We start from the raw sequence: 14,425 nt of genomic DNA, 5'->3' as shown, positions 1-14,425 counted from the left end.
CTTTGGAGTGGTAGTGCAATGGAAAAACTAGTTGGTTCTAATGACAGTAAGGATAAAGCAATACAAAAGGAAGGAAATCTCAGAAGAGATTATATTTCCTATGACTTAATCTTCACTAAAAACTTAGCTAGAGTGATGACGTGATATTAGCCCTTGCACAAGCATCTTGTGCATGACAAGTCTCTCAGCCTCTTAGCTCATGTGATGCCAATTCTAACCTGAGTAGGCTGGTATGGGGCAAAGGCTATCTATGGCTGAATGCAACATGTTAGAGCCAACTGAGAGTTGCAACAACAATCCAGTTTTGCATTAAGATGCATGTTTCATGTCATAATAGTTTTGGCAGGGTAATGTCAGATCTTTCCGAATTTTTTTCAGCAAGCCTTCTTGAGCACACGTGGGATTTCCAAGCAAAGCCATAAAATTTTGTTCAGAGTAAAACCAGAAGAAACTTCAAAGGTTCCAACTTTAGTCAACTACAGAACACAGGGAAAACTGAAAATCTCTGCAAACAACCCCAGTAGAAAGACTTCTAGTTCCTTATATGGTATATCAAACATATTTGGTGAGCAGTAGTTGCATAAGATTTAACAAACAGAGATAAATATCACCTAGCAGCTGGGTTTTATCTAATAGAATGACCAGACAGTATCCTGGCAGTTTATGTTTCTTTTGTGGCTTTGTCACTGCTCTCTGCTATTTTGTGCTGAATTTTATGCTAGATGTTCTGCATTTGCCTTTTATGTCCCATCTTCTAAATGGATACTTAAGGGACACATGGTGGTTTCTTTTAGAAATCCCTATTTGACTGCAAAAATGTTCCTCCTGTCTCTGGAGCTGTACACTGGCAATATAATAACATCCTAGAATAGCAGAAAATAAAGGAGACAGTGAGAACATTGGGGTTCTTTTTAGAAAGACTGCCCATCCAAGTCCACATCTGCCCACCTTCCATGCTAACCAAAGATGTCTGTTTTTTTACACAGAAATTGATTCAGAATATAAGGGAGTTTTGCATGTAGCAGCCACTGGTTCTCACTTGCTGGAAGGCTGTCATATGCTTAGAGCCATTGCATAACAAGATTTTCCCTCCCTCTGTAGAAGGAGCAATTACTTTTATGGCACAGTTATCTTCATAGCTGTCAGCCTAATCTAAGGCTGGTGGTAGTTGTTGGCAGAAGCTGCTCTAGTGAAGATTAGAAATCTGCTCCAGTCTGCCCCCCTTTTTATTGTTTAAATTTGAGGAATGAAGTGTTGCTTGGGACTAAATTTCTAGGAATTCTTACTCTCAGGTAATGGACCTTGGGGAGAAAGTCTCCCATGATTAATTTCAGAACAGATACCAGGTGTATGCAGCCTGCAAATGCAGAAAGTGCTCTCTTTATCAGAGGGAAAGAGCAGTGAAACCATATTGATCTAGAAGGAAGAGTCCTTTGCAAACAGAATAACAAAAATGATTGCAAACAGAATAACAAAGATAATATGCACACTCTGATAGCATCAGCATCATGCCCATGGAGAGGCCATGGGCTGTTCCTGTCCCTCCAGCACTGTGTCACAAACTGCACTCCCACAAACTCACTCTCATGCCAGCATCCATGGCACCAGTGCAGCCTCCTGCAGCTCCATGCTACTCTGTCCTCTGCCTTGGGGCTGGGAGAAGGGGTACCCACCCATGGACCCCAACCAGACCCAGCTGAGTCATTCCATCTGGCCCTGAAAATCTTTTGCTGCTCTGTCATGACCTCCTCTCAAGTGTGTCTAAACCTCTCTGGTAAGCTCAGAACTGCAAGCATGTCCTAGAACGAGAGTTTTGCAGGAGCAAACTATTGCCGTGTTGTTATGCAGTGCCTCTGTGTTGAACAGCTTTGGTTTTCCTTGCTGCTGTTTCCCATTGCAGACTTGTATATGATGTATTGTCAGCCATCGCTCCTCAGTCTCCACCTTCCTATTTCTAGGTTTCTCCGTGCATCTATGTTTGGGATTATTTTTTCTCTAGTGCATTGGCATGCATCTTCTCAGGTGGCATCTCATGATGTTATTACTCTCTGCACTTCTGTATTATTCTCCCTGGTGCCTCCACCACTGGGATTTAGGTCTGATAGCACTGGCCGTGAGCACTGAAAAACCAAATAATTTCAGGCAAATGTATCATGTATCTATTTATAACAGTATATTTAACATGTACACATCCCAGAGCAACTAAGCCAAAGGGTAACTTCCACCTGGGCACACTCAGTGAAAACAAACAGCAGGAAGTCATCAGGGTAAGACAGAACTGAAATTTCCATGGCCTTTATCCTCTTTTACTCACAGCATTAATAAGTGGGCGAGAAAATAAAACAAAAAACATATGAAGCTCTGGCCTTGTGTAGGCATGAGGTAAATTATTTGGGTTATAGAAACTTCCTGACTTAAGCTGAGAGCTGTTTCTTCCAGTTTTAGTCCATTTAGATACAAACTATTGGATATATTACTGAGCTGGGTTAGATTTGACCAGGTGCTGTAGATGTGATTGGGTTGTTGTAGGGTTGCACAGACCCCTGAGCCGAACAGTCACGCCCTATAGGTATTTTTTAACTTACTTTATCTTTCTTTCTTCCTGCCTCAGTCCCAGGAAGAAGTTTGTGATTTGCTGCATGCTGCTCCCTTCCAAAATATTTTGCCCAGGGTCTACATCAAAGGTAAGAAGCTCAGAGGGCAGCAGTGAACAGACTCAGAGGTCACTTCCAAGAGCCGTTTCTCTCCCATTTCAACTGAGGATTAGTTCTGGCCCTGCTTCCCCCTCTAAATAGATAAGTGCGTACAGCCAAAAGTAAGGTGGAAACAGATGCTAGCAGAGCATCTTCTGTAGCCTAGTTACAGGCTGGAACCTTAGATAGCCTGGGGGTTCTCTTAAGTCTTTAAAGGCATTTTGCAGCCTCTTTGGAGAATGACAGCATGAAATGTCCATCTCAACAGGAGTGATCAGGAACAGGGACATGCTTCTGAACATGTTTGGTTAAGCTGCTGCTGAGACTGCAATTGCACATCCCACCCTTCTCCGCATCACCGGTCCCCTCATTTGCTGTCGGTTTGGCTCTCTGATCCAAAGGCTCATTGGATGGTTGCTGGGGGGCAGCTCTGAGCAAACTCAGCGGAAATTGCGGGTCTCCACTTCCTCCTCTCATTTCACTGTTTGCTGCTCGCTTGACAGAAGGAGAACGCTTGGAGGTGCGCATGAAGCGTCTCGAAGCCAAGTATGCCCCACTTCACCTGGTTCCCCTAATAGAGAGGCTGGGCACTCCGCAGGTAAGGATTTCATTGAAAGGGATTGCTGTTGAAAATTCATAGCAGTCCCAGTTGCCCTGTTCAGCCCTGGGAAAGTGATCCTTTATTTTTATTTATTTTTTTCTAAAATGCCAACCAGACAAAAAAAGTCAGAATCCTTGCCCTAGTGGACACATCAAAGGGAAATTTGTGAGTGGGTCCAGAGTGCGTTGCTTCCTCCAGTCTGGAGAGCTGGCAGGCAGCTGTAGCATAAGCCAGCTCTGAACACAAACAGCCTTGAAAACCTCTTTCCTCTCCATTAAAAAAAAAAAATAAATGGAGAATTGTTGGGGTGGTTCCAGGGGAAACATTGTAGGGCTGTCCCTGGCTTAATTCATTGCCATCATTTTTGGGAATCCTGTTTTAGGACTGCCTGGTGGTATATTTTTAAGCTCATCCCTGTCAAGGAGTACATCTGAGAATGGTTTCCCTCCTAGCACATGCTTAGAGCTTCAGCACATGCTTAAAATTACAGCTCCATTTAAGTGTCATATTGAGGTGGGGTCTCAGCTTGAAAAAAAATCTATTTTCTGCAGAAATTGAGTACCGCTAAAAATATCTCAGATTTAATCAATGTAATGGGTAGAATTGAGTTCTATTGATATCAGGAGCCAAATGTCCACTATCTACTTAGTGGATTTAATAGGATAAAAATCATTTGAAAGTGTTAAAGAAATCAACAGCCTTTTTTCTGTAATCTACTGCTGAGGGAATGGAACAAATACTCAGTTGTATGAGGTGACAGATCTATGGCAGGCAGAAAGTTACACATCTTTCTTCCATGTTTTTCTGATGGATTGAGGATTTGGAACTTTGCTTCACTGGAAATCATATGAAACAAAGAAATTGGATTGAAAACCGAGAGCTTTGTCTGCCTTTGTAGACACTCCTCTCACTTCCCATTGGCTTCCTTTCAAAGGAGACACTCGAGAAAAAGAATTCACCTCTGTGTTTTTGTGTCTTTGTGTTGGTCTTTCTATCTCTCCTTCTTTTCATGCAAAACCATCATTGAAATCTGCTATAAGAGTCCACTCGTTGCTTATCCTTGCCGTAGTTACAATGATGAAAACAAAAGGTATTTTATGTCCTGAATTAACTTTTCTGTAAACAGTTCCTACATTCACCACACAGGTACAGTTGAGTACCAGATCTTTTTTGAGCTCAGGTATAAATGAACACAAAAATGACATTCAGTAGGCGCCTCCATAGCTTCTAGCTTGCTCCTGGAAATGCAGTTTTGGACACAGGCCATGTTGGGTTTCTCCTGCAGAACACAGAAACACCTGAGAGCAATTGTCCAGAAGGTGCAGAAGTTGGCTGCTGGATGCCTCTCCCAAAAGGTGGCCTTATGCAGTTTTCCCATAACCACTTGCTGTAAGGGTCTGAGCCACAGCTGCTGAAGTTAGAGGGAATTGCTTCCCAGCAGTGTTCAGGTGTGGTTCTTGCAAGTTTGCTCATTAACAGACTGTGAAAGAGGTATGGCATAACTGAATTAGTGCAGTGACAGGAAAATTGTCAGGGAGTGCATACTATACACTGGAAATCCACCAACAGCTGTTTGGTAGGTGATTGATACAGAACTAGGGAATCACAGCAGATTGTTAAAGGAATCCTTTCCCTTTTAATGCTGAGTAGATATTTAGCAAGGGACTTTAAAACGTGCTTTGTCAATGGACTTTTTTTTTTCCTTTGAAAGCCATGGGAGCTTTTTTTCTTTTGAGAACAGAGGGAATAGTTGAGTCAGCACAGTGTCTTCCCGTGGCAATCTATCCTCAATCGCCCATCCTCTCCTGGTCATAGAAGTCAGTGGGACCTCAGGCTGCTAGGCAGCTTTGGCCACAGGACTAATAGTTGTCCAGCTGCCTTCACCATGTTAAATATCTGCCAAGTAATAGTCGTGCTCTGTCACGACTATTGTCACGATTCTGTCATGATTCATGGGAATGAATTTTAAAACCAAATTCTGTCTGTGAATGTGAGTGGTACAATGTTTTTTTAGAAAACAGGTGCATCCTTTTCTAGATTAATATTTCTTCATGCTAAGATCGTGGAACTAGTTTTGTCAAAAATACCAGTTCTATTGCTATTTCTTAGCAAACAGTAATGCTAACACTTAATTTACACATTAAGAGACTTTACTCTTGCTGTGTTTCCATTTTGCCATCATAGACTTCTGTGTGCAGACACTAATCTTTAGCCATAAAAGTTTGATGCAGATGGAGAGACATAAGTTGTACCTACTGCCTTTAGCTATAAAAAACACACTGGATAAAATAAACTCTTACTTGCTAAGCAAATATGTGCAAGTGTGTGCTGTGAAACTTGGGTGACATCATTCCTGAATTTAACAGATCTAGGGATCCCATCCCCCATCTGGCCACTGGGCAGCAATACAGTGTTCCCTTGGTATTTGCTATTAGTTGAACATTAATTGCTCTGAAGCTCCCAAAATGTCCTTGGAATTGTGTTGAAAGCAGGAGTTGTAATGCTTTCATTTCAGTAGCTACCAAACTAAAAAGGCTTTAGGTCAGCTTCCTGACTATGTAAACCAGTAGTCAGGAAAGGGGATGTATAACCACGTTCAGATTTTTATTTTTTTAGTGCAGAATAAAGAATACCCAAATAAACTGAGCAAAATTCACATTCTTAAAGTCTGACCAGGACATGTGCAGGTGCTTTGTAGCAGAGGCTCTGAGCCTCTGTTGTAATTCTGGTCAGGATGACATTTTTTCTCATAGGCATTAGGTGGACAGCTGGAAATGGAGCAGAACTTAAAAATGACCTAGGGTTCCAGGAAGCCCTCTGAGATAGGCAGAAAGTTGATAAGTGCCACTGCTGAAGTGGTGAGGTGGTAAGAGGCTCTGCCTGTAGGGACAGCAGGATGTGGCCATCACCCAGGTAATGGGGTGAGCCTCCTATTTCCGTGGCACAACTCTGACAGCACTTGGCTCTCATCTCCCCTGTTATTTTTGGCAGCACTTCAAGAAGGCAGTAATACTGCTGGAAATGGCAAGGAGTGGGGCAGACAGGCTCCACGCATGCAGCCCAGCCCAGCTCAGAGGATGAAGGCAGGAAGCTCACTGGGGTTGGTGTTTATTTAAGTACCCTTGTTGGTTTTTTTCCTCTGGAGCAGCAATGGAGCTGAAATTAAATCAGTTCTCTATTCAGCTTCTTCTGGTGTAAAAGCCAAATCAACTCCATCCAACGGAGCCACTCCCTCCAAATTTGTTCATGTAAATTTGGGAGGGGATGTCGCAGAAATTCTCTGCACATGGAAAGTTTCTCAGCTGGAAAATATATACTTGTCTTTCTTAGAAACCACAGATTTTCCAGTATTAAGGTTCCAATGGCTTCTCATTTATCTCAGAGCTTTTGAACCACTACACAGGAAATCAGGAAGTTCGTAGCCTATCTACATTTTAAAGAGATGATGGTAATGCCCTGGGAAGCAAAATGCCTGTTTTCTCTCCTGTTTCATTTTCATAATCTGCACAAATCATGAAATTAAGCCTGGCAATGCTTAGTAGTGCTCGTGTAACAGAATAGCATGCTAGCAGAATTAAGGATCAGTATTTCTGGTCAGAACTTTTGCCTTCAACTTTCGTTTTCTGATGCGTATAGTTATTTCAAAAGATACTCAGTTTGGTGAAATATAATTGAGCACAATATTAAGTCTTCTGGGTTGAGCATTCCCTGGTGGGGAGTGCCATGGGAGCAGCCATCAGAGGTAAGGTTGGACCATTCATGGGATATGCCAGGGAGACCAGGAACTGTGAAGTCCACCCAGAACGTACATCTGTATTACATTGTCACTTGTTTCTTTGGTTCTCCTCCTCTTCAGCAAATAGCCATTGCTCGAGAAGGTGACTTGCTGACCAAGGAGCGGCTGTGCTGCGGCTTGTCCATGTTCGAGGTCATCCTGACACGAATTCGGAGCTACCTGCAGGACCCAATCTGGCGTGGACCACCCCCAACAAATGGGGTCATGCATGTGGATGAGTGCGTGGAGTTCCACCGGCTCTGGAGTGCCATGCAGTTTGTGTACTGCATCCCTGTGGGCACCAATGAATTCACTGCAGAGTGAGTGTCCAGTACCCAGCTCTGCTATTAGCTCATGGGCCCTTAGCTGCAGCAATAGCCACAGGCAGCACAGAGGTAGAGAGAGAATATGGGTACCTGAGGACAGGACCTTGTTGGATATAGACCTAAAGAGATGCCCCCAAAGCTTCCCATCTGAACGACTGGGAAAAGGAGAGAAGGGAAAGAGGAATACAGAGAAATGCCCAAGGTGCCCTGCAGAAAGAAATGGGTAGATGAGCCTACAGATCCAAGTTGGAGGCAAAGTCCTCATCCATCGTACCCTGTGGTGCACCACGCATAGCCTGGTCCTGTCCTAAGATCATTTTTTTTCTCTAACTACATGCCCACTTCCCATCAATAGGACCAATTTCCCCCACCAAGGAAAGTTCCTGTCTCATGATAGGACATCATTTATCTAACTCCATCCTGTTGTCTCTTCATCCCATCACCCTGTCCCCATTCCAGGCAGTGCTTTGGAGATGGTCTGAACTGGGCAGGTTGTTCTATCATTGTTCTCCTTGGACAACAACGACGCTTTGACCTATTTGACTTCTGCTACCACCTGCTGAAGGTGCAGAGGCAAGACGGGAAGGATGAAATCATTAAAAACGTGGTAAGTTGAAGGGTAAGGCTCCAAAAGACCTGAACTAGCACACATCTCTGTTTTCTGACTTGCCTTGTTGAAATTCATAAATCACAAACTTTCCGGGCATTGACCTTATTCAAGCTGGATGTGATTGCTGTGAGATTTCCACCTGCAGTTTCAGCAGAGAGGCCAGGATTTTAATTGGCTTGACAATCAAATCTTTCTTCTTCCAAAGCTTTTCCTTTCTTCCTGGGGTTAGGAAGCTGCAGCAGAGAAGCTGGTATTTCCATCAACCATTTTCTGATCTCTGTGGCTTCATCAATAAACAGCTGGGAGTCCAGACTCCAGATCGATTAACATAGAACCACACACTGACCTTGTTAATTCTGCCTTGAGTCATCAAACGCTATAATGAAGTGAGTCACCAGTCTCTGGTAGCTGCTAAGTGGAACTGTAGCACGTGTAATAGCTGCTTTGTAATAGCAGAGGTTTCTCAGCAGCAGGGCAAATGTACTGATACTTTCTGTCTAGTAAATGACATAAGACTCTCTTCATCTACTGTTTTTCTTTCTTACCATCACTCCAGCCCTTGAAAAAGATGGCTGACAGGATAAGGAAGTATCAGATCCTGAACAATGAGATTTTTGCCATCCTGAACAAGTACATGAAGTCGGTGGAAACAGACAGTTCCACAGTGGAGCACGTGCGCTGCTTCCAGCCTCCCATCCACCAGTCACTGGCCACCACCTGCTAGTGTGACACTAACCCTGTGTGCTTTGGGAAGGGAGAAGAGACTGAGCCCAGGATGACTGGGATGATGAATTTGATGGCATGAGACCTGGCAACAAAGTAAGATGGGGTATGCTCACTACAAGGACTTATTTTCCCATCTGGCCCTGTTGAGTGCATGTTCTTCTGTTCCATCCCTGTGACCAATTTTACTTGTAGCTTTTGGACTTGGGAGTGGGTGGGGGTGGGAGGGCAAATGTGCTTTTCTTCCATGAAATCTGGTTTTCCCTGTGATTCATCCAGCCGAACACAAAAATCTGAAGCCATATTGCAGCCCCAAAGGTGGGGGATCCTGTCGGAAGAGCTGCGTGTTGCTACTGTGTCAGGAGCCCACTCCCACTGCAAAAGCAATGGGGAAAGTCAACCCCACCCATGACACGTGCCACCAGGGCTGAAGACAGACCCTGACTTCTTTTTGGGGAAGAGGGGATGAAGGCAGGATTTCACCTACGGCAGCAGCCTGAGGAAGGAGTAGTGCAGAGCAGCCATGCTGGGCTGGTTGTGGATTGCTTCCTGCTCTCTGCCAAGTCGTTGGCCTTCCTAGCATCTGGCACTTGGGTTTCAAAATAGCAATGTTGTAGCTGCCAAATAAGTCCTCAGCACTTCAGAGAGCTGGGGGAATCGAAAAAGGCCCATTTTGCTTTTTTTTCCACTGCTATTGGGATGTCCACTTATTTTATTTCAAAGGGTTCTCCCTTGAAGACACATCTTCCATGAAGTAAATGAAATTTCTTATGGGCCATGGAAGAGGTTGTATTGGATTCACATGAATATGCTTTTGCACATGCTAACTTGAGTGGAAACAGACACTGTTCCTGACAGGAGGCAGTTGTATTTACCTTGACCATGTGTGATCTTTGATATTCAGCCAAGGATGAGAGCTGGGATGCATAATTTTTGTATGTTCTGGCATGCTATTTTCCCTTGTTTTAGATAAACTCCTACTCATAGCAACCAATTTTTATTTATTTATTTTTAAGAGAATGGTGTCCATCAGTAAGGCTAAGTAAACTTCCCATCACACAGAAATGATGTGATTCTTTAGAAAAGGTAAAAGCATAACAAAAACAGCATTTTCCAGGCTCAAAAGCATTCTGAGGGAACACTGGAGTCTGTTTCCTGTTCCTACTCAGCTCATCTAATATCTCTGGATGTATTAGATACTGGGAACAAATTCAGTAGGGACTTTAAGGAGATATTCAAAACTTGTGGTTTTCCCTGCTTCCTCTTGGTGCTGTCACCACACTGACACAAAACCTTATGCCTGAGGCTAAAGAAGATCAAACCACATGCTCCAGCAGGAAATTATGCTAATGTCACCACTGGCAATATTTTTATTTCTCAGTTTTAGCCAGGACACAGCAGATAACTACTGTTTAAATCGACAGACTTGGTAATATATGTTCTTTTCGTGCATTCCATCATGCCTTGTAACCTGCATGCTACTACAGATGTTGAAAAGGCAGAGCCTGGGCCCTTATTCTCTCAAAGGAAATACATTATTAATTAGTAGAAATGTCCCAGCTGGAATTATCTTAGAAAACAACAGCAAGCTAAAGGAGATCTTGCTGTGTGGGATGCATTTGTTCTCCCACACACTCCCTCCCTCATAATCAACAAATAATCCACACATGGAAGTGCTGAACACCTTTACACCTTGAGTCTCCTTTAATTGCTGAGACAAATGCTTGAACCTCTGGGAGAAAACAGTGCAGCACAGTAATCTGAAAGTCAAATGGCATCTCAGGAGATTGGGCTGAACCCTTTGGGTGCCAGGGAAGGATCCAGACTCTAGAAGCAAGTTGTTTCCCTCACACTGTGAAGAAGAGCAGCACAAGAGTATCCAAGACCCAACAATACCAAAGGACTCCTGCTCTCAATTTAACTTTCTCCACTAACGATGCCAGTTCTGGTTTTCCACTGTGTTCCAACACTTTACACTGCTGAAACTACTGAATTGAGGGAGTTTACAGATATATATTTTTAAAAGGAAGAGGAGAATTGAGCACTTTATTTTTTGTGAAAAACAAGATACGAGGAAGATAGATCCAACCAAGATCCTATTTTCCTGACCTAAATAGCAAGTGCTTGTTATTTTGGTATGAAATTGTTGCTGATGAAGTGGCACAGATCCCTGACTGGCTCTCAGAGCCATCTCTGAGCACAGCACAAATTGAATGTTCTATGATGTCTGATATGTTATGGGATGTTGGAGCCTTGGCAGAAACCAGCAAGAACAAGAAAACAGAAGGATGAGCTATGCCACACAGCCCAGTCACACACAGCTAGCAGACAGAACAGGATATCCTAAGTTAATATAAGTGTCTTGTTTAAGTTTGCAGTGAGACAGGAGATTTTTTACCTATACATGACTATCACTGCATTCTTTTGCTGTAGCTTTGGCTTAATTCTCTGAAACAAAACAAAACAAACAAACAAAAAAAAACAACAACAAAAACCCCACAAACCTGCAAAACACAGTTGGGTGTACTTGAATGAAAAGGTAGAGGAAATCTATTATTTTTTTTTCCCTCAGATTTGCTGTCAGAAACAAACCCCTTCCAATTCTGAGGGATGAAACATTTTTGAGCAAAATGTCCAAAGTGCATGAACAAAATGTAAAGTGTTTTTAACTGTAGATGTTTTTGCCTTGTTGCTCAAGTAGTATGAGATCAGCTAGGAATAACCATATGGTCCTCACTTCTGAAATTTGATGTTATTGTCCTTATGTTAAGAATCTACCTGATTCAAATAGTCTTTAGCTTGTTTTCTAATTTCACCTCCCCCCCCACCTTGACTCTATACAAGAAAGGTTCAGGCTTATATCTGCAAAGAACTCAATGAAGCAGAATTTTTCTCTTCTATACTTTTTTTTTTTAATGTCATAATTATTAGTGAAAATAGGGGAGAAAATTTGTGACAGTAGAGCTAAACAACAGATTGCCAAGGGGTTGGGCATATCCTCCACACTGGAAAACTTTCTGCCAATTTTGGATGTCTTCCTTGCAGAGGTGCTCTAATTCAATCTGCACAGCCCATATTATTTTTTCCTAGGGAAACATGGACCCCTATATGGATAATTTAAGTCAACTGACTATGGGCTTACCTTTTTTTAACCTACATTTTCCCAATTACTCTAAAGTAGTTATAACTCCTTGGGGATTACCAATCATCGCTTGGAATGCCTACTTCAAAGACAAGTTGCTGACTTGATACAGAAGTTAGAGAGAGGGAAAAGGATGGTCTGTGTAATGAGCAAAGTCAGACTAGATGATTGTAACGTTCCCTCCAGCTTTAACGTTGTGAAATGTGACTATTGGCAGTGCAAATGCCTTTCTTGGATGACGCTACACTTGACTCTCAGAGATCCAATAGAAAGGAGAAGCAAACTTGTTCAAACTTAGCACTTCAGTGGTTTTTCTTTTAAACTCCAGCAGCACTTATTAGCACTGAACAACATTAGTCTTTTTTCTCCTGCGTTACTTCAGTCCAGTAGGTTTGTGTGTGTTTGAGAACAAAAGAAAAAAGAATTGAAGGTGTAAAAAAAAAAGAAAATATTCTCAAAAGCTCTTGTCAAATGTACCATATTTGTATGAAAAGCTGCTTGAGTTATTTTGTACAATGAGTTTTATTTATGGTGAGGTATATTTACGCTCGTGGTCTGATACAGTGTTAAATTTTTGATCCATATTTGCTATGCAGCTGAAGATGATATTTTGGTTTTGTATTATTTTTTGCTGTTGTTCTAAAATTCAGCTAACAGAAGCTTCCATATCCATTAGAAATGCTTCTGCAAGAGTAAAGCATCTGGTACATGGTGATATGTCCCGTAACACAGCAACCAACAGTGTGTGCAACAAACGTGGGATGACTTTTGTGATGAAAAGAAATAAAAATTGGGCTCATTCATGAAATGGGCAAACTTTATCTCATGGTGTCACTGTCATTTGTAGTAACTGTTATTTGAGGAGGGACTCTGATCATACCTGGCAAAAGGAGAACATTAAGAAGGATGATGGCAGCATTTTGTTGCTAAAAAATGTCAAGATTTTGGAAAAAGGAAACTGAAACCTCATGGCCAACAGCAAAACAGGCCAACAAATTTTCCTATCAGGAAGTTGGTTTTTGAGGGAAACATACTTCTGCCACAAACTTTCATTTGAAAACTTGTGGAAGGGAATAGGGGGAAAATTATAGAACTATCTGTAATAGCATTTGACAGGCCTAGTCAAAACAAAGCTAAATGGGCTCATCTCACTACCACAGCCCTACCAGCTCCACAGGGACTTTTCATCCCAGGAGACAGCCCTTGCTATTTTCTTCCAGATTTCCATTTGCAGCCATTCTTTGGTTCCTATTAAAAGCCCCAAGAGATGCTGGAGGCTCCCAGGCTGCATGGCTCCACCTGGAGCCAGCCCTTGCACTGAGCATCCAGCTCTGAGAGTCTGACTGTTGGATAACCAACCCTAGCAGATCATTACCAAAACCACAGACTTACATCCTCCTTCTTTCTCGTGTATCTAAGTATCTTTATGTCCTCAGATTAACGGCACTCTGCCAGTGAGAATAACAGTTCATGAATGGTTGCTTCACGATTTCAGCTGTAGCAGAGACCCTTGCTGTAACTCCTGCAAGCCAGCAGCTTTGAATCTAGTTTTGCTTCATGTAGAGCTCTGATGCAAACACCTAGCAGTTAAGAACTCTATAAACAAACAATCTGCTGCCTGCATGTCACTTCACCTCACAGCACGTGCTGCTGATCTGAAGCTTTAGGGACTCCGTTGCCCATAGAACATCCACCCTATCCATCACCAACCCATCATTCCTCTTCTGCCAGCATCTGTAGTTTGTGGGGGCTCAGGGACCCAGATCATTATACTGATCTGGATAGAGAAAATAACCCCACAAGTGAAGCAGGGCATGCTTATTATGGCCTTATGAACCCGCACAGCTCAGCGGCTCTACAGCAGAACCACAGATACTCACTCTGGCACAGGGAGGGCAGCATAAGGGTAGGAACCCATTGTGGGTGTGACAGACTGGAGACTCCAAGATGGTGTCATCTGAACTGCTGCAGCATGAAATGACAACCCCAGCCACTGCAGGCAGGGTTACCTGGAGAGATAACTTGAGCTAAAAGCTGTCTGCTCAACCACATCCAGTCCTACAAGCTTTTATGTTGCTGTGCTGCAACCATCTGAACACCAGGCATTTCCTTTTGCCCCTACACCACCAGGTCACTGTCAGAAAGAGGATTTATCTTCCTTCAAAGCAATAGATCTCAAACTACACTGAGCCATGGCTGAATATTGCAGCCTTGTTCTCAAAGTTCCTACAAGAGCCATGCCTAGCAGACACCCAAGGGCAGACATCAGCTGTTAGCAGGATGCTTCCACCATTATAGCAATACACAGGATGAGTAACAACTATTTTTCCACCATTTTTTTTCCAGTCCAATAAAGAAGAAGAGAAAAGGAGTAGAAAGAAAAGCCTTCTGATGTTGCTAAAGATATCATTTGCATGCAAAGCTGTTTTGCTATATCCTCTGGACTCCAGTCAAGTTTTTTGGCTTGGGGAACCAGTATTTCAGGAGGAACCACATTGCTACAAGATGAGCCACTATGGCAGACTCCCTGATTTCTGATGAGCTGGAGCTTATTT

General features: G+C 42.8%; 1 protein-coding gene across 5 annotated transcripts in view; it reads left to right on the top strand.

Moving 5' to 3' along the window:
- Nucleotides 1-12,691, top strand: part of CYFIP2 (cytoplasmic FMR1 interacting protein 2) — a 49,832-nt gene extending 37,141 nt beyond the window's left edge. For 4 of the 5 annotated variants that reach the window (XM_085236485.1, XM_085236486.1, XM_085236484.1 and 1 more), the window contains exons 27-31: nucleotides 2,612-2,684; nucleotides 3,197-3,291; nucleotides 7,151-7,389; nucleotides 7,855-8,002; nucleotides 8,562-12,691. In XM_085236485.1, the coding sequence (XP_085092611.1) occupies nucleotides 2,612-2,684; nucleotides 3,197-3,291; nucleotides 7,151-7,389; nucleotides 7,855-8,002; nucleotides 8,562-8,729 (723 nt within the window). In that variant the 3' untranslated portion in view covers nucleotides 8,730-12,691. Of the gene's footprint in view, nucleotides 1-2,611; nucleotides 2,685-3,196; nucleotides 3,292-4,579; nucleotides 7,128-7,150; nucleotides 7,390-7,854; nucleotides 8,003-8,561 lie in introns of those variants that run through there. The other variant, XM_085236487.1, reaches the window with a different exon arrangement.
- The last annotated feature ends 1,734 nt before the right edge of the window (nucleotides 12,692-14,425 follow it).

Source organism: Meleagris gallopavo, chromosome 15 (assembly GCF_905368555.1).
Source record: "Meleagris gallopavo chromosome 15, MGAL_WU_HG_1.1, whole genome shotgun sequence".
In the NCBI taxonomy this organism is placed as follows: domain Eukaryota; kingdom Metazoa; phylum Chordata; class Aves; order Galliformes; family Phasianidae; genus Meleagris; species Meleagris gallopavo.
Note: the sequence above shows the minus strand (reverse complement) of the source record. Positions and strands in the feature narration are given on the sequence as shown.